This window comes from Carassius carassius, chromosome 16 (genome assembly GCF_963082965.1).
Source record: "Carassius carassius chromosome 16, fCarCar2.1, whole genome shotgun sequence".
In the NCBI taxonomy this organism is placed as follows: Eukaryota; Metazoa; Chordata; class Actinopteri; order Cypriniformes; family Cyprinidae; genus Carassius; species Carassius carassius.
In genome coordinates, this window is record NC_081770.1 from 26,290,850 (window position 1) to 26,312,703 (window position 21,854).

The window sequence follows — 21,854 nt, forward strand, 5'->3', positions numbered from 1 at the left end:
AAATTTAATTTCCAACCTGATTCAACATACTTGGCCTGTGATTTCTCAAGTGACCCTGAAGATCTTGATTAGCTGGTCCAGCTGTATTTGTTTAAGGTTGTACAGTAGCTAAACTTGGCAGGACAGTGGGTCTACAGCAGGAATCCTTGACTCTGAACCTCGAGATCCACTTTCCTGCAGAGATTAGCTTCAATATGTATTAAACACACCTACCTGCAACTTTGTAGTAATCATGAAGACCTTTATTAGTTTGTTCAGGTGTGTTTGAAACTCTGAGGGAAAGTGGATCTTGGGGTCCAGAGCTGAGGACCCCTGGTCTACAGGAACAAGGTTGAAGGCCTATGTCTCAAGGTGTACACTTTGTGAAGAAAAAAATCTAACTAAAATGTTGTCAGATTTCCTGGGGTAATGCCATGTTTTTAATATCACTGAAGACATTAGCACAGCTAAAAAAAAATAAAAAGGATTTTCCAGTGCTACGATTATGTTTCTCGTATCTATAATGCAGTCTGCAGGCAGGAGTTCCTGCATAAATCTGCTCCAGATACCCAACTTAGTGTCTCCCAAATGCTTCACTCAAGGTCAGACAGCTTTAACTTGAGATGTGAAACACGCACATGTGCAAAAATAGGAGAGGTTTCCGAGTTCCATTACACCCAGCAGACATATACTCTAATCAACCCTCCAAATGTCACAGGAGCCAAAAGCATTTACACGCAGGCAAATCTGCAATTAATATAGGCAAATCTACAGAGTGGAAATGAAAGGTGCATGATTGAACTAGGGGATGGTCAAATGTCCTCTTTTGATTAATGGTGTCACTACCGATGTGTCTAACTGTGGTTCTGGTTGCGGTTCTGATCAGGCATGTGGTTCTGGGTGGAGGGTAGGAGGTGCGTCACATGTCCGATGCCTTTAGTCACCCCCTCTCTGAAGAGCAGCTTGGCTCCCACACGCAAGTACTCAGGGTGTTTTAAGAATCTGAAACACACTACAGCTCTCTCGCCTGTCCGCAGCTCCTCCTAGAGGACAAACACACACATTTTTCTGTGATGATACACTTTTCAAAATAAAGGTTCCAAAACAGAATTATTTTTGTTTCCCAAAGAACCTTCCATGGAACTTTCCTTGAAAAAACCATTTGGGGTAGTTAACCCAAAAATGAAGTCTTAGTATACAATGTAACTACAAAAAATATTGAAACTCTTCGTCATTTTTAAGCAAGATGCTAACGGTCTAATAAGATTAAATGATCTATGCTAAGCTAAAAGTGCTACCGCCAGACCCAGAAATCAGCTGAATGGATTCGAAAACGGTAAAACTCAACTGTTTAACTCAAGGGGAGTTGGAAAATACACCTGCCTGGAGATTTATAGATGGCCAAGTAAGAGCTTGATAAGCTGGTTCAGATGTGTCTAATTGGGGATGGATCTAAACTCTGCAGGACTCGGCCCTCCAGGACCGAGTTTAGGCGCCCCTGATTTTAACAATGTCCTTACTACCTTTCTGGGCCTTGATTGTGGTTCTGTTGCGGTCTATGGAGGGTTTCACGAAAAAATATCTTAATTTGTCTTCTGAAGATGAATGAAGGTCTTGCAAACTATCCCTTTAAAGTTAAAGAACTTTTTAATAATATGAAGAAACTTTTTCCACTATAAAGAACCTTTAGTGCAATGGAAAGATTCAACGGATATTTAAGGTTCTTCATGGAACCAAAGATGACAAAAAAAGGACTTTATCTTTAGGAGTAATCCTTCTCAGAACATTGTGTTTTACAGAAGTAAGTCAAGTTCATTTGTAAAGACTTGATTCCTATCATGTCAGGGAGTTTAAAAAATCCACACCTTTCCAAGCAGACACTCCACCGTGGCAGTCTGCCTTACATTCCCCACGTGCACTGTGACTTGGAAACCACTGCGGAAAGTCTTGGCGTGGAACAGGAGGACTATGGCGGCCTCAAACTGCCAGCAAATTGTAGGGTTCATTTTGGGACTTACCATGACCATGCCCTAAAAACACAAACAATCAAGCTCAAAGACATCATAAAGATATATCTACACAAAGACTTGATTTAGTCTTTTCTCCTCTTGCTCTCATTTTGAGTTCAGACCTTTCGTAGTAATGAGCGATCAAAGTTCCCAAGTGCCAGTGTGGCGGCCTGTCCAGCTCTTAGCACGCGGCAGCCAGAACGATTTCTGTGGATACTGCACACCTTCAACCTCAGGAACCGCCCATCATCGGTGGGACCCACAACCAGCCGGTCTCCTTCACGACACACACCACTGTGTGTGAATAGAAAATTAATTATGAACTAGAAAAGGAAAGTTTGTCAAGATAAACTCTAAAATCAGGTCATTTCAAATTGGAAACTTGGAGATCAGGGATTCCACAAGAGCATGAAAGACTTCCACATGAAGATTTCGCAAGGCATTGAAATGTGTGTGTAAATCAGATTCTACAATGCTAAAACACTGCTCTGAGTTGCTACGGTTTGATAAGTTGTTCTGAGTGGTTGCTAGGGCATTGATTAGCAGTCACTAGGGTGTTTTAGGTGGTTGTGAGAATGTTATAAGACAGTTTGAAGATCGAGAGGATTCCGCGGTGTTTTGTAAGGGTGTTGTCTAGGTGTTTTGAGCGTTTTAGAGATAGTTGGAAGACTGAATTGTTTTCGAAGGCGTTACTAGGGTATTTGCCTAGATGTTCCGAGCTTTTGAGAGACAGTTGGAAGAGTGGCTGATTACTAAGAGGTTGCTAGAGTGTTGCCTGGGTGTTTTGAGTATTTGAGAGACATTTGGAAGAGTGGGTGGTTTCTAAGGCATTGCTAGGTCTTTGCCTGTGTTTTCAGACCGTTTGAGGGACAGTTGGAAGAGTGGGTGGTTTGTAAGGCATTGCTAGGTCTTTGCCTATGTGTTCAGACCGTTTGAGAGATATTTGGAAGAGTGGGTGGTTTCTAAGTCGTTGCTAGGTCTTTGCCTATGTGTTCAGACCGTTTGAGACATTTGGAAGAGTGGGTGGTTTCTAAGTCGTTGCTAGGTCTTTGCCTATATGTTCAGACCTTTTGAGAGACAGTTGGAAGACAGAGTGGTTTCTAAGTCATTGCTAGGTTTTTGCCTATGTGTTCAGACCGTTTAAGAGACAGTTGGAAGAGTGGGTGGTTTCTAAGGCATTGCTAGGTCTTTGCCTAGGTGTTCTGAGCATTTGAGAGACATTTGGAAGAGTGGGTGGTTTCTAAGTCATTGCTAGGGTGTTGCCTAGGTGTTCTGAGCATTTGAGAGACATTTGGAAGAGTGGGTGGTTTCTAAGGCATTGCTAGGGTGTTGAGCAGGTGTTCTGAGCATTTGAGAGACATTTGGAAGAGTGGGTGGTTTCTAAGTCGGTGCTAGGTCTTTGCCTATATGTTCAGACCGTTTGAGACACAGTTGGAAGACTGAGTGGTTTCTAAGTCGTTGCTAGGTCTTTGCCTATGTGTTCAAACCGTTTGAGAGACATTTGGAAGAGGGGCTAGTTTCTAAGTCGTTGCTAGGTCTTTGACTATATGTTCAGACCGTTTGAGAGACATTTGGAAGAGTGTGTGGTTTCTAAGTCGTTGCTAGGTCTTTGCCTATGTGTTCAGACCGTTTGAGAGACATTTGGGAGAGTGGGTGGTTTCTAAGCCAATGCTTGGTCTTTGCCTAGGTGTTCTGAACATTTGAGAGACATTTGGAAGAGTGGGTGGTTTCTAAGGCATTGCTAGGGTGTTGCCTAGGTGTTCTGAGCATTTGAGAGACATTTGGAAGAGTGGGTGGTTTCTAAGGTATTGCTAGGGTGTTGAGCCGGTGTTCTGAGCGTTTGAGAGACATTTGGGAGAGTGGGTGGTTTCTAGGGCATTGCTAGGGTGTTGAGCAGGTGTTCTGAGCATTTGAGAGACATTTGGAAGAGTGGGTGGTTTCTTAGGCATTGCTAGGGTGTTGAGCAGGTGTTCTGAGCATTTGAGAGACATTTGGAAGAGTGGGTGGTTTCTAAGGCATTGCTAGGTCTTTGCCTAGGTGTTCTGAGCATTTGAGAGACATTTGGAAGAGTGGGTGGTTTCTAAGGCATTGCTAGGGTGTTGCCTAGGTGTTCTGAGCATTTGAGAGACATTTGGAAGAGTGGGTGGTTTCTAAGGCATTGCTAGGGTGTTGAGCAGGTGTTCTGAGCATTTGAGAGACATTTGGAAGAGTGGGTGGTTTCTAAGGCATTGCTAGGGTGTTGAGCAAGTGTTCTGAGCATTTGAGAGACATTTGGAAGAGTGGGTGGTTTCTAAGGCATTGCTAGGGTGTTGAGCCGGTGTTCTGAGCATTTGAGAGACATTTGGAAGAGTGGGTGGTTTCTAAGGCATTGCTAGGGTGTTGAGCAGGTGTTCTGAGCATTTGAGAGACATTTGAAAGAGTGGGTGGTTTCTAAGGCATTGCTAGGGTGTTGAGCAGGTGTTCAGAGCATTTGAGAGACATTTGGAAGAGTGGGTGGTTTCTAAGGCATTGCTAGGGTGTTGAGCAGGTGTTCTGAGCATTTGAGAGACATTTGGAAGAGTGGGTGGTTTCTAAGGCATTGCTAGGTCTTTGCCTAGGTGTTCTGAGCATTTGAGAGACATTTGGAAGAGTGGGTGGTTTCTAAGGAATTGCTAGGTCTTTGCCTATGTGTTCTGAGCATTTGAGAGACATTTGGAAGAGTGGGTGGTTTCTAAAGCATTGCTAGGGTGTTGAGCAGGTGTTCTGAGCATTTGAGAGACATTTGGAAGAGTGGGTGGTTTCTAAGGCATTGCTAGGGTGTTGAGCAGGTGTTCTGAGTATTTGAGAGACATTTGGAAGAGTGGGTGGTTTCTAAGGCATTGCTAGGGTGTTGAGCACGTGTTCTGAGCATTTGAGAAACATTTGGAAGAGTGGGTGGTTTCTAAGGCATTGCTAGGGTGTTGAGCAGGTGTTCTGAGGATTTGAGAGACATTTGGAAGAGTGGGTGCTTTCTAAGGCATTGCTAGGGTGTTGAGCAGGTGTTCTGAGTATTTGAGAGACATTTGGAAGGGTGGGTGGTTTCCAAGGCATTGCTAGGGTGTTGAGCAGGTGTTCTGAGCATTTGAGAGACATTTGAAAGAGTGGGTGGTTTCTAAGGCATTGCTAGGTCTTTGCCTAGGTGTTCTGAGCATTTGAGAGACATTTGGAAGAGTGGGTGGTTTCTAAGGGGTTGATCGGGCATTGCCTAGGTGTTCTGAGCATTTGAGATGGGGTTTGCTTAGAAGGTTTACAAGGCTTAAGTGTTCTGAGTAGTTGCAAGTATGTTACTTGAGAGTGATCTAGGTGGTTGCTAAGATGTTGCTAGGATGCTAATGAATTTCTAAGGTGTCCTGAATGGTTGGAAGGATATTAATTTGTCCCTTAAGAAAATTAAACATGTTTTTATTCTATTGAAAATGTACTGACCATGTTTTTTGGTGTATCGATTACTATTTGTATAACCACAGTTTTACTACAATACCATGGTTAAATTATGTTTAGTGTAATAAATTATTACAAGAAAAAAGAGTGGTTGATAGTTGGCAGTTATTACAGATGAACAGAAAAGATTGACATAACAGATGTGAACTGACCTGTACAGTGTTCCACCAACTACTGTTCCTACATCAGGAACACTGTAAATCTCATCCACCTTTAAGAGCACATCAATTTGACATCAAATATCTTGGAATATCTTAGAATTAAGACAAGATATGTGCGTTGGTAAGAGTGTGTTTGTACCTGGAACTCCGTGAGCTGCTGCATGAGCTCCTCTTGCTCCTTGCTGTTGCTCAGAGGAGGAAGAATGTTGAAAAAGACCTTCAGAAGATCAAGATTCTCCCCAGAGACACTGGAGAGGGTGAAGATGGGCGTCACACTGTAGGGAGAGCAAAACATCATTACACACACGCAAACTGTACAAACTAGTGTTGACCAGCTATCAGCGTTAAGGTACTTTGTAGGGTATTTTTAGAGCAAGTTACATATTTAAGTCTTAAAGGTACAGTACCAAAAATAGGCTGTTTAACTGTGAGGCTCAAAAAGAAGGTGCAAAGTTGTCAGGGAAAAATCAATGTTGCAAGAAACACTGACTTCAGGTGGAAAAAATGCAGTAAAATGTATAATAACCCCTCTATTGTCGTACACACATGTACCTGGAGGATTGTGCAAACTGCTGTGCAGCTGTAACGGCATCATCAGGGTTGGACACCACCATTGGGACTTTGTTGCAACCGGGCTGTTTGAGCACTCTCTCCAACTGACGAACCGTTTTCTCCACTGTGCTTTTACCGCAGAGGTCCACCTTACTCACCACAATGAATATGGGCACCTTCATCGCCATCGCCAGACCCAGATGCTCTCTAGTTGTGCCAGCTGGGAGAATTTTACAATGTGGGAATAACGTATAATATGATGTGAAACTAAATTTGTTAAAAGTAAGGTTGGGCTGTTTAAAAGTTTGGGGCTCAATAAGATGATATGGTTTTTGAAATAAAGTAATACTTGTATTCAGCAAGCTTGCATTAAATTGATGAAAAGTCACAGATAAGGCATTTATAATATTTCAAAAGATTTCGATTTCAAACAAATGCAGTTGCAGCAAATGTATCATGATTTCCTCAAAAATATAAAAAAAGCCCAACAGTTTTCACTGTTCACTTCTTTTCACCAAATCAGCATATTAGAGTGACTTCTGAAGGATCATGTGACACTGGAGTGAAAATTCTGGTTGAAAATTCAGATTTGCATCACAGGAATAAATTACATTTGGAAATATATCCAAATAGAAAACTTTTTTTAATCTATATTATTTCACAATATTACAGTTTTTACTGTATTTCTAAACAAACAAATGCAGCCTTGGTGTAGCATAAGAGATTTCTTAAAAAATGTTTTGTTTTTTTACAATTGTACAGACTCCAAACCTTTGAACAGTAGTGTAAATATTTTAAACAGTGTAAAATACTGAATTTATTGTAAATATTTACCATATCGGCCAGCAAGGCTTTATTGCTTGCTCATTAAATATACTCTTAAATCACTTTTACAACTTATAAAGCAATATAAATAATACAAACCAATGCCAGTATTGGCTCCCACCACCAGCATGGCAAAGTCTGGGCAGTAGCTTGTCAGGCCAAATATAGTGGTCTTCAAGTACTTATAATGACCAGCCAGGTCAATAAAAGTGATCATCTTAGAAGAGCTCTCACAGATCTCCTCTGCTGTACGGGAGTCACTGTAGTTTACAACCTAAAACAATGAAAAACACCAGTATTTCTCAAGGCAGCATGCTTATATGCTAGTAAGCAGGGGGTTGTTGGTTTAAATTCCTGAATATTTGTCTCACCTCTCCTTTGCTGTTAAACCCCAGGATCTCAAAACTGATGCTGGACGTCCGTCCGGTCTGAATCTCATGCAGGTGTCTGAAGAGGTTGAGTCTGGCCCTGCCCCGTCCGTTATCCAGCTCGCCCTGAGTCAGCACCCCCAGCAGAGTTGACTTCCCTGAGTCCACATTACCCAGAACAGCCACACGGAGATCCAGAAACTAGACACACAAACACAGAAAGCACAGTGACGGTACATAATACATTATTAGTTTAGTGTCTCAAAGACAATTAAGGATGGCTTTAAAAATCGATTTAGAAAAATTTCAATTTTATTACTCTACAAATGGCTGTATAACAACCATGAATAAGTAACAAATATTATATTTAGCCTAAAAACAGGCAAAATTATTGGATATATTTTAAGAAATGTACTGACCTACACAGTCATGAGAGTCGACTGGTCAATGTTGTGATGATTGTAACTTTTTATGACTTTCTTCTAAACATTACAACTAACCAGCTTCCTGTGAGTTATTTGGTTTTTAACTGGTGAAAAAAAAAAGTTGTTGTAAATACTTATTTATTTTAATCAATCATTTGACAAATATTTTACATTTTAATAATCATGTACTATTTTATCCTTTAAAGAAATAATAATAAAAGATTATTTTTATTCCAAAAATCAAGTTGTTTTTTAAGAATATAAGCATTTTAATGAGAACTTTTCCAAAAAATAAAAAAAGGTATTTCTGAAAAGTTCAAAAGTTTTTGTAGTTTTAAAATGTTGTAATTTTCTATTTTGTATAGTTATAAAATATAATTTTATTCCAATGATTCCTAGTTTATTATAAGTTAATTTATTCAAATTTTATTTCAAGTTTTTATTTCAAGAATATAATCCTTTTTACAAGACCTTTTTTCGTAAATACAAAAAAAAAATGTATAAAAAGCCAAATAATATAATCATTTTAAAACTTTTTGTATGTTTTATATAAAAAAATTTTTTAATTCTTCCTTTTTATTTAGTATTTTTAAAAGAAATAATAAAATAATAATATATTTTATTCCAGTAATAGTTTATAGCAAGAATATAAGCTTTTTTAACAAGTAAATAAACAAATAATAAAGAACATTTTCTTAACAGATCTTACAACAAAATGTGCCAAGACTGATACAATAACTAAAACCACAACAACCACAATTCACAAAAGAAATTCAATGGAAACTGACTGTGATCACAAGCTCACCTGCTGGTCATCTGGAACTTTCCGCACAAGAACTTCAGCAATTTTCCGTCGCGCTCTATTGCAGTCCACCTCCCTCTCTCTCAGGAGTGTGATATCGGCTCCAACCCTGCGCAGAGTCACAGAGTCTTACCAAGACAACACAACACGCCTCTAAGACACTTCTTACACACTGACATTACAGAATAAACTGAACTGAATATATACTTCTCAGCCATTCTGCGAAGAGTCTTAAGAGAGGCTTTCATATCTTCTTCTATGAGTCCAACCAGCAGCCCATTATCCTCCACCCCAATCTGATACACGGCCTCCCCGCGGCCCTCCTGCAGTCGCCACTTCAGCTGCGTGGCCAAGTGTTCGAACCGATACTGCGTGGGGTTCACCAGCTTCAGCTGAGTGAGGAAAGAGTGGATGAAAATGCCATTTAATACATAAAAATGTCAATAGAAAATAAGTAGAACTTCAATTTTCACAGGTGTTTGCATACCTTGTATTCAATGTTTCCCTCTTCAGCCTACAAAATAAAGATATGTGGGCAAACAACAATCAATTATATAAAAATCGTAAATTAAATTAAATAAATAAACAACCTTGCAAAAATCAGTCCTTGCACATCACTCTTTTACTGGACAAAATACAACCTAGAAAAAAACTAGAAAATGAATATTACAGTAAATCGCATAAAATTTTATTTATTTGGCATTATGTTACCAACTTAATTTGTGTTAATTTATTAACACATTTTTGTATTTACTTTTATTTAATTAGATTTTTTACAATTATTATCTACCATAAAATCAACCCAGCATGAACAGTGGGTATTTTTGAATATCTGTTTTAGCATAAAAATAAAAAAAAGTGTGCATTCTGGTCCTGGCCATCTCTGTAACTAAACTTGAATAATTATTAGTAATACAGTGCAGCGGTAAATTAGTATTCGACACGTGCTATCAAAAATAAACGAAATTAGGAAAGCCATAGGCCTAATGTTGTTAATAATGTATTACGATTTTTACAGTAGGTAAGGATAACTGTACGCTATTTTGGCGGCTGTTCTCAATTTTGTTTATCTAGAATAAGTATTTTGCCAGCAGATTTGTTGCTATTAATATTCTAATTAACGATATTAAGATGCAGAACAGGTAACGTTACACGGTTCCACACAAAATTCGGTTGCTGTTATTGTTTATTATAGGCTTCTTCTTCGCTGGCTAATGGTTAGCATTGGTATGTACCTCCGGAGGTAGAAACGGCGGAGGCTCGTTGGCCTTCTTGCCCCTCCGTCGCTTGCCTCTCCTGCCTCTCCTCGAGCGGGGTTTCTTCTTCCCGCATTCAGCTGCATCCTGCGCGATGCTCGTCTTTGCTGCAGACTTGATGCTGCAATGGTTTGCAACCTGCGCATCCATAGCCCGCTCGCATATAAGGATCACAAATCTTCGGGATTAAACTAAAATTGTAAACACATGTATCCTAAAAATGCACTTCTCTGTTACAAACACGGAACAATGCATTTATTTACTATTGCACTAGAATACTGAGCCATGACCGACCGCAGATACATCCTCCTCAGTAAAACCCGCCTCCAACACTCGTCAACCATTCGTCATCTATCTATCTATCTATCTATCTATCTATCTATCTATCTATCTATCTATCTATCTATCTATCTATCTATCTATCTATCTATCTATCTATCTATCTATCTATCTATCTATCTATCTATCTCAATATATAGCGTATGTAACATCAGGCTATCCATCTATCCAATTTAATTTGATTTTTTACAGCTGTGCTCATGCGTTTACATACAAATACCTAGTTAAGTGTCAAGCATAATACAGTAATAGCAACGTTAGCAAGCCTATTTGTCGGTTTACAAAAAGTACCTGCAGGAGGCGCAAAAATATAGTTTTTCATGCTTCTATAAAAAATGTCGATTCATTTTAGGGACGTTTTGTGGTTATTCAAATTTGGTGCTCCCATTAAGAATCATGATATTTCTGCAGCCAGGAATAAAGTAAGGAGTCCAAAAACTCATCGTCTATTAATAGAAAATGTGGTTCTTCAGGGTGAACCCCACATGAGAGATAGCCTAGCCTACACAGACAGAACAATTTGCTTGAGAAATAGTGTTTAAAACCAGCTCACAGATCCTAGTTAGGTAAATATCATTATTATTGCTCGACCTATTGTCATTAATTGATAATTTGCTTGCAATAAAGTTCTCAAATTAACATTTGAACTGCACATCACCCTCTAGCAGACATAAAAACACGGTAAGTTGCTTGTCATTGACGTTAAAAAGGTCATATTATGCTTTTTTGTGTGTATTTGGTGTAACAGAATATGATGGCATGCTTTAATGTTCAAAAACACATTATTTTTCAAATACTCTACATTATTGTAGGTCCTCTATGCCCCATCTCTCTCAAACACATTGTTTTCTTCAAAGTCCCTCCTTCTGACAAGCACAGTCTGCTCTGATTGGCCAACTGACCCAATGCATTGTGATTGGACGAACACTGCAGGCACTTGTCGGAAATCTAACGGTTCTTTACATAAACGTTAATGTGCCTAGCGTTTTCGACTCGTACATTACACGTCACACCCTGATGACACGTGTCTTTACGGGACCTTTAAAGGCTGTGTGTGAACCAAGCGTGCCGCACAAGCCCTGAAAAGTGAAGCCAAAACGTCTCGATCGCCCCCTGGTGAGTGGTCCTAGTATAGGTCATAAACCCCGCCTCCCCATGTTATTCAATGGGACGCGAGACCAACTAAACAATTAAATTACCCTTCAAATATCTTTTTTCCGAAGCTGTTTTTTGTCATTTACTGTAGTTTGTATCACGCTAATGTAAATTCAAGTGTTCGTTTTTAAAATAAGTTGTTTTTTAGATAGTTATTTAATGCTCTAAAAACGGTGGTGTGACGTCGTGATTGACAGCTGTGATTGACAGCTCTCTGAGCCGGAGGAGGCACTGAAGCGTCAACAGGCTTTTTTCATGATCTTCGGAGGACTGAGGAGATTGTATTTACCTTATTTTAATGAGATTGGAGTGGAACGGAGCAGACAGAGTTCACAGGAGCAGGACTCCACTTCCAAAACAGTGCAGATTACAGTATGTGCATTCTGCGAGGGAGAGTGAGGGCGGGGCACAGGGGCGGGGCCGTTGATTTCACGGCTTTAAGGCTTTACTTCCTGCTTGCTACTGCGCATAGCTACTGCGCAGAACTAGTCCCTAGATCGCTATCTGCGCAGGCGCAAGTCCAAGATGTCAGCGCCATATCGGGACACTGGCGGCTTCAGTTTTGACCAATGGAAGAGAGCGAAGGCGAGTCGTCCATCTTTTTTTACAGTCTATGGTGTGAACGCATGCACATATTCCGGAAAATCACTGGCAGTGTGAAAGTGCAAAATCTAGCGACCCGGGAACAATTGCTGGGACACATTACCCGTGTATTTCCGGAATCGCAGTGTGAAAGGGGCTTAAGAGATTCCTAAAAATGCATCTACTTTCGGAAGAATACAAATAAATTGCTTTTGCCAAGATACACACAGCATATCCCTGACATGGCTGCTTCAACACTAACTGTGGTTACTTGAACCATGCCCTCTTTATTTGCGTGAACATTTCGGCGGCATTACGCAAATATTTCCACATAGTGATGTAGACATGTGGGGGCGTGTTTGAATGATCCGTTTTAGGGGGCGTGGCAGTCAACTTTGATAAAGAATATCTCTTTGGATTTGAGACTTTAGTCTTTGCAACTTTACAGATCTTCTTTATGCACCAAGAGCTTGTAGCACACCAAAGAGAAAGAAAAACTTGAAATCGCATTATATGACCCCTTTAAAAATTTTAATTCTGCCATCATTTTTTCACCTTTGTGTGTGACTTACTTTCATCCGTAAAAACACAAAAGGAGATAAGCATAATGTTCATGCTGCACTGTTCCACACAATGAGAGTATATAGGAACAGACACTGTAACAATTTAAAAGTGCAAAAAGGCACCAACAAAAGAACATAGCTCCGTATAAAAGTATAATACAATGGGTTGCAATGAGTGTCTTTAAAGTGATTTTATTAAAAGCCTCTTTCAAGAAACACACAAAGCAACAAACACATTATGACATTTAAATTACATGTACAAATGGGGTTTTCAAATCATGCACCCACTACATTACAATGTCATAGCAACAAGTTATTATCATAATCAGCTTCATCAATGGCATTAATCTTACATGTTACCAAATAAATGACTCCTATAAATCACACTTAGTTCTGTTTTTTTGGGTTCTACATTCTCCCAAACCCAAAGTAGACTAGTAAAAGTGAACAACAATGGCTATAAAATAAAGGCAGCACGTATCATTCATCTCTACAGCATGGTAAAATTAACAAATCATCTTGAAATGAAAAAAAAAAAAAAAAAAAACACATCAGACACTGAAATTTGAGGAAGTAACCTCCAGTATTCCTTCATCCTTACCTTATAAACATAATCTCTTCTTGTCTATGCAGTGACGGTCCCTGGAGGCTACATCCTATAAAATACAAGCCCTATTGCATGAAATGTAGGCCACATATTATCATAGTGGTAAACTACCTCTTTAGTAGAAACCATCTTGCATTGTTTCACACCATGGCGACATCTATTTTTTTTCTAACATTAAGGATATAAAGGTAAACAAGGACTTGACTGTTTGTATATGGAACATTTTGTACTGTAGGCAAAGTTAACAACATCATGGAATCGAGCGGAGCAGCTAAATGCAACACATGCTTCAATATTAGATATTATTGTACAGATGCACCACACGTGGCGCCCTACATGGGGTAGCACCAGGGATATGTTCAGAACATTAATTATTTCAGACCTGGGATAAATGTATGAATATGATAAACAAAAAAGAAGGCTTTTAAAGAACTTTGAAAAGGAAAGTAAGTGTTAAGAGTAGATAGGTTCACATTAATGTTTGGATGCCAGTAAACTAAAAAGTTATTAAAAGAAAAGTTATAATACACACACACACACACAAAATAAAAAAGTGTTAATATTTGTAAATAATTTGGGGAAACGCTTAAAAAAAAGTCATAAAAAAGGTAAGGTTTTAATTTCTCCCTAAAGGCACAGTGATAGAGTAATAACGCTCCATTAGAGGACAACTGTATGACTACAAGTGGAACTTAATTGTGTTCTATAATTAAATCTTATAATGAGGTTTGTCCTCTGGTGGAGTCTGACATTTTATCATCCTTCAGTACAACCAGGTTAGCTGCCATAAACAGTGTGTTAGCCTGTTTCTTCAGGCCTGATGTAGCAGGTTATAATATTGCTTGCTGGACTGCCCAAAAAACCCTAAGCGAAAAGCATCCCACAACTTATTTTTTATAAATTCTAAAATAATAAAATTACACCATGCAGCAACTAAAACATTTAGCTTTCAGTAAAATGTTAAATATTAAATGGCATTCATGCAAAAGTGTTGTCATGTACTCGCCTTCATGCATTCTGAAACATTTCTTCAGTAAAACATAAAAGGAGTTATTCGTCAGAATGTCCAAGCTGCTTTTTTCCCTACAATGGAAGTGAATGGTGCATTGCCAAGGCTTTTTTCAGCCCATTCCACACATGTAGCAATAGAATGGCTTTATACATCTTGGAATACAACGCACAAGTAATTTGTCTTTTTTAGAAATTTGCAGCCTCTGGTCCCCATCCACTTTCATAGTATGGAACATTCTGGCAAACATTTGGAACAACATGATGGTGAGTAAATGAATGAAAATTCTAAAACAGAATGTACATTTTTGGATGAACTATTCTTTGAATGTTTAACTACAACTGACAGCAAGTGGTGTATCTACTAGGGATGCACAGAAACCACTTTTGTTTTAATAATGTGAATAGCAATATTTCCTGATAGATAGATAGATAGATAGATAGATAGATAGATAGATAGATAGATAGATGATAGATAGATAGATAGATAGATAGATAGATAGATAGATAGATAGATAGATAGATAGATAGATAGATAGATAGATAGATAGATAGATAGATAGATAGATAGATAGATAGATAGATAGATAGATAGATAGATAGATAGATAGATAGAGCAATTTTATGAGTACCCATTTGGACCAGTTCCAAAATATAAGTACTGACACATCCCTAGCATATACTAACTAACCAAGCTAGCTTTATCCCAGGTCTGTATTGTCAATGCCAGCGCCCAGTTGGACCTGCAGACAACACAGGACGAGCTCAAGGGCCAACAACATGCAGTCACCAACATAACACACGTGGTCCCGGACTGTGTCATTTCAGAATGCGAAAGAGGGTTTCATCAACCAAGGCAATCTGTTATATTTGGTATTTTTTAAACCCACTTAGTGTAAAAGTCTCTAAATGGTTTTTGAACTCCTCCAATCAAGTTCTGAGAGAAACTACCTCTGGTAAACAGCCCCAAAAATACAGTAACTATAACATGAAACACAAGCTATTGTAGTCAGAAGGCAAGTATGAGAAGGTACTTCTCTAAGTGGGTAATTGAGGATGTGGAAGGTTTAACGTACAGTACCATACTACAGATGCAGTCCTCAGCATTCACACTTGAGTCGGTTTAGAGTCTCAGCAGACAACTGGATCAGAGCGGAGTTCAAGCAGAAGGAAATAACGGTCCTCAGAATTTTGCAGCTTGGTGCATATAAATAGAGTCACGTCTACGCCCGTGTGATACAGCGAGCTTCACAATGACTTGGGTTCTTCATCAGCAAAGTTCTTCGTTAGCACGGGAGAAGGTTGGTGAGATCAATGCATGGGTTGGATGCCTAAATGGGCATATTGCCACATCAAGTTTTATCTATCAAGTGCGTGAGCGGATCTTCACCCACACTGGCTAAACTTCCAAAGCATCATGTGTTCAGCATCCCGATGAAAATGGACATCAAAAGATTACAAATGTCTTGGTGCAACATCTCGAGTCCAAGAAAGCTGTTGAGATCAACATTTCTTGGGTGGATTCTGAGCTTTAGGTCTGGAGATATGGAAATGGTGGTCTCTACAGGACTGGAGGTGACAAGACAAGGTGCAATTACTTGGGGGGGAGGGGGGAAAAGGCTGTGGAAAGACAGGATCACTGGGGAAAAAAGAGGGGGAAAAAAGCATGAAGTACTACAAAACCATAATAACACTTTGTTTTTAAAAGTACAGGTCAAGGAAAGCACCTCTGCCTTTATATTATTTCAATATATCTTAATTTCACCCAAGAAATACATTTTAATTTCATCACCGGCAACTATTTTAGGGTGCGTGAATATCATTTTGGCAAGTTCTTATAGGGTTTAGTGGGCAGATATTTTTATTGTAGACATTTAGGGGGAACTTTCAAGAGGCAGCTGTGGTGGGACAGGGTGGTTTCTCAGCTTGGCAAGGGGAGGAGGGTTCAGCTCCTGACTGGCAGAATTCCTTGATGGTGACTGTGAGAAGGTTTGTAGTGACGTCAGTCACGACTACATTGGCACAGCTGGGTGCCATTTCAGGGTGCCAATCGGGATCCCCCTCTTTTGGCACCCTGTTTTCCTCAGGAAGTGGGGTAGTAGTGCGGTCACTAACCTGACAGACCGAAGCTCGACCCACCTGGGTTCGATGTCGAAGTTTCCGCTTTCCACCTCGAGAAATGGTGAGATTCGGAGAGCCCTGGTCTTCGTCTTCAAGAGAGGATGACGGGGAGGACGAATAGGAGGGTGAGGAAGGGAGGAATGGTGCAGAGCTGGACTTTGGGTGAGGTTGGGAGGCATCTCGGGAACATGTTGAGGCTGCAGAGTCCAATTTAGTTGGAGCTTCAGGTTGAGTCGCTTGTTTCTGAGGTGAAGGAGGGCTGTTGTTAGACCCACTGGAGCTGGATGGAGAAGGTGGAGGCTGATATTGAAACTTCTGCACATTTGCAGAGGAATGGCTATCACAGCAGCTTCCACCTCTCTGATTGACTCCAGTGTTGGATCCTTCATTAGCCATGGAGGACATTGACCCACAGGGGTTAAGCCCAAATGGTTGGCCATACATCGGGAAGCCTAACATCTTCATAGGATGCTGGAAAGGCCTGTAAGGCATGTCCCCATGCTTTTTCCCAATGATGCGATTCCGGGATGGGATTTTTGCCCGCCCCGTGAACGACTGCGGTGTCCTTCTACTTGCTACGCCACTGTTTTCGGATTTGTCAATGACCTTCAGGTTCAAGATTATGCGTCCTCGCTTAACCTCCCGTGGTTTGACCCTGCGGTTGAGGATGCGGACAGTTTCAGAGAATGGAGAGATGGGAGGACGGCATGAGGATGTGGACCCCCTCGGGTTGCCTAGGGGGTCGGGTCGTGGCAAAGGTCGCCGAGACATCCTATGACAACGATGGATGTCTTTCTTCAGTTTATGAGCAGCGGCGAGAGAGTGCACTCTGGGGGTTGGAGCAGTGTTGTAGGAAGAAGATAATGAAGGTTGAGGAGGAGCTGCACTTGCAGAAGTGGAAGAGGCGGGAGGCTTCGCAGTGGTGCGAGGTGGAGGGCGTTGGGTATTTGAGCTCCGAGGTCTATCACCCGCCTGTGCCCGTGCCTAGATAGGTGGAGAGCAAATATGACTGGGAGTTACAAAAACATCAGACTAAAAGTTTATTTATATGTTATGAAATGGAGATGATGTATAAGATTAATTTCAAAGAATTTTTTAAGAGACTTCCAACCTTTTGTACAAAGTTTTTGGGTTTAGGTCCACGTTTCTTTGGGCCATAAAGTTCCTGCTCCCTCTCCCTATGAATTGTAGGACAGCACAATTTAAGCCAAGGAAAATATGACATCACTTAAGCGTCAAGCCCAAACCATAACAATCAAAATGGAAGGCTTTGAAGCATAATGCAAGTCATCTTTGTTTAAAAATCCACCAGAGAGGCTAGTTTCCAGTCAAACTAGCTGCATAAAGCTGCAAAAATAAATCAAGCGAGCAAAAAAAGAGAACAAACGTAAACAAATATTTTCCTGACTCTTACATTGAACACATGAACTGTTGGGCATCAATATACATACTTTATGAGGAATAAATATTTTTATTCTCTACATTTTTCTAACTTTATATAGAAATTTAAGTTTAAGAGTTAAGTCTTTAAGTGATACTTACTTTTGCTCAAAGGCGGTGATGAGTCGATCATCCAAGATGTTCTCCTCTGGTTCCCATGTGCTGTGTCTACGTTGCAAAAACATTTGAAGTCTTTTAAATGGTTACAGGTATTTATTAAATATCAACTTTTTGTTTTCTCCATCAAGACTTTACTATCAGTTTAAAAAGTTATATATTTATATATGCTGTATTTTTACAGTACTGCATTTTTTAAGTTCTTTTAATTAGTCCCATGATGTGTAAAATTGTTCATAGCATCAAATCAGTTAATTAAAACTGCATGCTAGTGTTGTCCAAACACCTGGTACTTCGGTAACAAGTCGGTACAAAAAAAAATGAAAATGTTACGGTACCAGGTTTTTTTTAAGTATCGGTGGTAACGAATACCCGGTCAACCTGGTTCTTGTTGCCCTATCCGAAAAGTGTGCAGACGTGCTCTCTTCATAAAACTGAAAGAGTTCAAGCAGGTTAGTTTCATTGTGTTTCCCATAGAGTGATTTATTTGTGGCGGGCCGCCACAATATCAAAACTGACAGCCATAAACAGATTTTCCAAAAGGCTTTGACTTCGTTAAATAAACATAAGCACTGCACGAGTCAAAGTCGTAACCCGGTGCAGGTGTTTTTATATCACTGTATTTCTGAAGGAAACCGACGGTCTTCTGAAAATTATGGATGTCATTTTCATTTCATCTTGCCTGTAATGCCTGAGCAGTATTAGTGAGCGCAACACTTATTTGATTACAGCCGTTACTGGGAAAACCTCTCTCTCTCCTGCTCTACAAGTGCCTCCTGCTGGCAGAGAATGAATTTTCATATACCGTATTTTTCGGACTATAAGTCGCACCCAAGTATAAGTCGCATCAGTCCAAAAATACGTCATGACGAGGAAAAAAAACATATATAAGTCGCATTGGACTATAAGTCGCATTTATTTAGAACCAAGAGAAAACATTACCATCTCCAGCCGCGAGAGGGCCCTCTATGCTGCTCAGTGTAGTCTACAGGAGCAATGAGCAGCATAAAGTGCCCTCTCGTGGCTGTAGATGGTAATGTTTTCTCTTGGTTCATTTCTCTCGGTTCATGTCAAATCAATTTTGATAAATAAGTCGCACCTGACCATAAGTCGCAGGACCAACCAAACTATGAAAAAAAGTGCGACTTATAGTCCGGAAAATACGGTATATGCCACCACAAATGGAGTGCGAGTCTGTTCTGTTGTGAATACTATTCAATATTTTAATTTGAATGTCGGATTAAAATGAACACTGTTATTAGAGTAGTTGAACGTTAGCATAAGTGCGACTAACGCTAATTTAAGGAGCATTGGAATAAAGTTTCTTTATAAACTATTTAATGCTCCTATAACTTTTATTAGGGTAAAAAAAACTAAAAACAGGACAACATGATGATATTTACTATTTTTACACAGAAAAGGCTTTTAAATGAATAGTGAATCTAAAATATGCGTGTTCGAGAATGTACAAATGGTTAACATTGTGTCTTATCAGTCAGAAAAGCAGTTGTCGTTTTTTAGCTAACTTGGCTGTTACACTTGGCTTTAAAATTCAAAAGCCCTTTAGATTAAATATGTACACAGTTTGGATTAAATGAAAGTATAGTTACATTTTTTAATTAGCATGTTTTTGTGTTTTGCTTTGGTACTGAAATTGGTTTTTCACTGGTACCAAATACTGAAATTTTGGTACCGTGACAACACTATTGCATGCATAATAATAATATCAAATCAAAACTGTAATTGAAAATAGTTTTAGAAATGTAGTTAGAAGTATGTCAAGTCAAAACACTGCTTGACCTTTCAGCTAACCACAATTCAATTCTGCACTGATAAGGCCTATTTCACAATGCACGCTAAAGTGACGTGCAGGAATCGGCACGCAAACACTTTCTATTCATTAAATCAGAATGAATGTAGCTCTGGATTGAGTCCATTTGTTGTCATTTACTTACCATTTGGGTGGAAACATGATCCTTATGTAAATTAGACTTGACAATCAAGTTTAAAATAAATGTTGTTACCATTTTAGAATTCATGGCAGTTATTAAAGGAATTATTCAAAGCAGTAACACACAAATCACTTTATTTTACAGCTTGTGGAGCTGCAGCTGCGTTACGCTTTGCTTACACACACTATTTGTGCACAAACTGTGAAACCAAAGAAAGTCCCTTTCCATTTGAACTACAGCAAAAGTTAGAAAACAGCGTACGACACTGAAACAAACAGCACAATATAAAAATACACCCATTGTGATATTTATATTTTACACACTTACTTTAGTGCCCAACCTTTCCATTTAACCAGGTACTCGATTCGACCCTGCAAAGAGGAAAACAGCATAAAATGTTCTTTATTTAACACTAACTGAACAATGCATGAGCAACACATGCTCTACTTCAAACCTCATACCCATTTATTTTATTTTTGGGGCTCAGTAAAAAGTGTTTTTACCCAAATATACACTAATACAGCACATCTAACACCTTAAACTATGTGGCAGGACACCGTGCAGCACTGAAACTACTCGACCTGCGTACTGCATTGTTGAGATCTTTGAATTTTGGGTCGGCCAGCATGCATTGATTTTGCTATGGACTCATGCCAGACACTTTGTCCCTTTTTAGCCTCCTCCTGCTGCTCTTTTAGCGGGCTGCTGTCAGTTCCCAACACAGCGCACCCCAATTTTACAACATAAATCTCGAATTCAATATCCAAACGTCCCACGTTCGAATTTGTTATTTCCAGTCTGACAATGCAAGTAAATGCATTGGGTCGCTAAATCGGGAAACATCTGCACGTAGGCCTCCCCCTCTTGTCATTGCAGGCGCCTTGAAGCTCCGCATCGCCAGACAAACGAAAGCCGACCCTCTCTCTGTACCTCAAGTCGTGAAAAACATTCCCAACCCCGCTAAACCCCAGTTCTTCCTTACTCACTTTCCTAACGCGGCTTTTCAGGATGGATTCCGCGGCGAAAACCCGCTCTCCTTCCGCCGACAGCTCCATCTTCTCGGTGCGTGCGCTGCAGACGGCTCTGTCTCGCGGCGCTACACTTTACAAATCTGTGACAGGCGACAGCAACAAACCCAGCGCTGTCACGTGCTTTGGGTCAACTTGCCCCGAAAGTCCTGTGAACGGCGCGAAGGGTAAAGAATATAAAAGCATGTCCCCATAAAATATGGTCTTGATACATAAAACAAATTATCAAGATTATTAAACTCTTACTTTTTAGAGATAAAAAATCTTTTCGTTATCCTATACTATGCATCGATAAGAGTGGTGAATTTTTGATAATAATTATTTTAATTAAATATAAATATATTTTTTTATTATTTACATTATTTAATAATAATAATTTTGATTTCGTACAAAAAACTGTATCTATTAGGATATCTGTGTGTGTGTGTGTTTGTATATATATATATATATATATATATATACATAAATATACTGACAAAATATAACAACTTTATTTAAAAATAAATAAAGAAAATAAAAGAAAAAAATTAGTGCAAGTTACACAGATGTTCTGGTTGCAACGGCACGAACATGTTTCTGTTTAATAAATGAATATTTCCCAGTCAAATCGAAATGAGAACAATGATAACAGAAACGTGCAAAATGACGAACTGTTTCCTTGTCTGTTGGTTTGCTGACTAATTTATCATCACTGAAGTTAATATGTTCATGCATGTTAGTTCTCGGATTAGCTTTGGGGAATAAAAATAGGTTAGTCCAGGTCAGGCTTTCTCAAGTAATATGTAAAAGGTAGCTGGCAAACCTACAACGTTCTGTTAACGTTCCAACGTTACGTTTTTAAAGTCTATGATAAAAACTGGTTCCAATGCAGCGGTTTTTTTTGTGACAACATGAAGGGCGAATATAGATAAAAGAACGTTCCTTAATATTTATCTCATTTTTTATAAGCATGATGTGTTCTATAAAATAAAAAAAATAAAATAAAAAAGGCCGGGTTTCAAGTTCTAATAATACCAGCTTGGTTATACAAGAAAGTCTCAAAACAACTCGTTCGACTTGTTCGGTGTCGCGTCATAGTTGTGGGCGGAGTCAGCGTGCTGAGGGAA

At 39.4% G+C, this 21,854-nt stretch overlaps 2 protein-coding genes across 4 annotated transcripts; both read right to left on the reverse strand.

Annotated features, from left to right (window-relative positions):
• Positions 1-796: 796 nt before the first annotated feature.
• LOC132160033 (GTP-binding protein 2-like) lies at positions 797-10,172 on the reverse strand. Its single transcript, XM_059569724.1, has 12 exons — positions 9,816-10,172; positions 9,068-9,094; positions 8,788-8,972; positions 8,584-8,689; positions 7,357-7,554; positions 7,085-7,259; positions 6,161-6,380; positions 5,748-5,883; positions 5,600-5,658; positions 2,111-2,282; positions 1,845-2,009; positions 797-1,022 (listed from the first exon to the last, which is right to left on the reverse strand). The coding sequence occupies exons 1-12, from the start codon at positions 9,984-9,986 to the stop codon at positions 834-836; spliced, it is 1,803 nt and encodes a 600-aa protein (XP_059425707.1). The 5' UTR covers positions 9,987-10,172; the 3' UTR covers positions 797-833.
• Positions 10,173-14,609: 4,437 nt separating this feature from the next.
• cbx6a (chromobox homolog 6a) lies at positions 14,610-20,839 on the reverse strand. Of its 3 annotated transcripts, none has more exons than XM_059569727.1 (6): positions 20,707-20,839; positions 20,048-20,091; positions 17,754-17,819; positions 17,323-17,389; positions 16,230-17,195; positions 14,610-15,729 (listed from the first exon to the last, which is right to left on the reverse strand). In XM_059569727.1, the coding sequence occupies exons 1-6, from the start codon at positions 20,773-20,775 to the stop codon at positions 15,727-15,729; spliced, it is 1,215 nt and encodes a 404-aa protein (XP_059425710.1). In that variant the 5' UTR covers positions 20,776-20,839; the 3' UTR covers positions 14,610-15,726. The 3 variants fall into 3 exon arrangements, with proteins under 3 accessions (XP_059425710.1, XP_059425709.1, XP_059425708.1); XM_059569726.1 differs by having other exon boundaries at positions 16,206-17,195; XM_059569725.1 differs by having other exon boundaries at positions 14,610-17,195.
• Positions 20,840-21,854: the final 1,015 nt, after the last annotated feature.

Excerpts from the sequence above, each read along its gene's own strand:
- LOC132160033 (XM_059569724.1), bottom strand. The coding sequence starts at position 9,986 with ATGGATGCGCAGGTTGCAAACCATTGCAGCATCAAGTCTGCAGCAAAG. Across the intron at positions 9,095-9,815 it reads CGCCGTTTCTACCTCCGGAG|GCTGAAGAGGGAAACATTGA; the intron begins GTACATACCAAT and ends TTTATTTTGTAG. Across the intron at positions 8,973-9,067 it reads AGGGAAACATTGAATACAAG|CTGAAGCTGGTGAACCCCAC; the intron begins GTATGCAAACAC and ends TTCCTCACTCAG.
- cbx6a (XM_059569725.1), bottom strand. The coding sequence starts at position 20,775 with ATGGAGCTGTCGGCGGAAGGAGAGCGGGTTTTCGCCGCGGAATCCATC. Across the intron at positions 20,092-20,706 it reads TGAAAAGCCGCGTTAGGAAA|GGTCGAATCGAGTACCTGGT; the intron begins GTGAGTAAGGAA and ends TCCTCTTTGCAG. Across the intron at positions 17,196-17,322 it reads CCAAAAACTTTGTACAAAAG|GCACGGGCACAGGCGGGTGA; the intron begins GTTGGAAGTCTC and ends CCACCTATCTAG.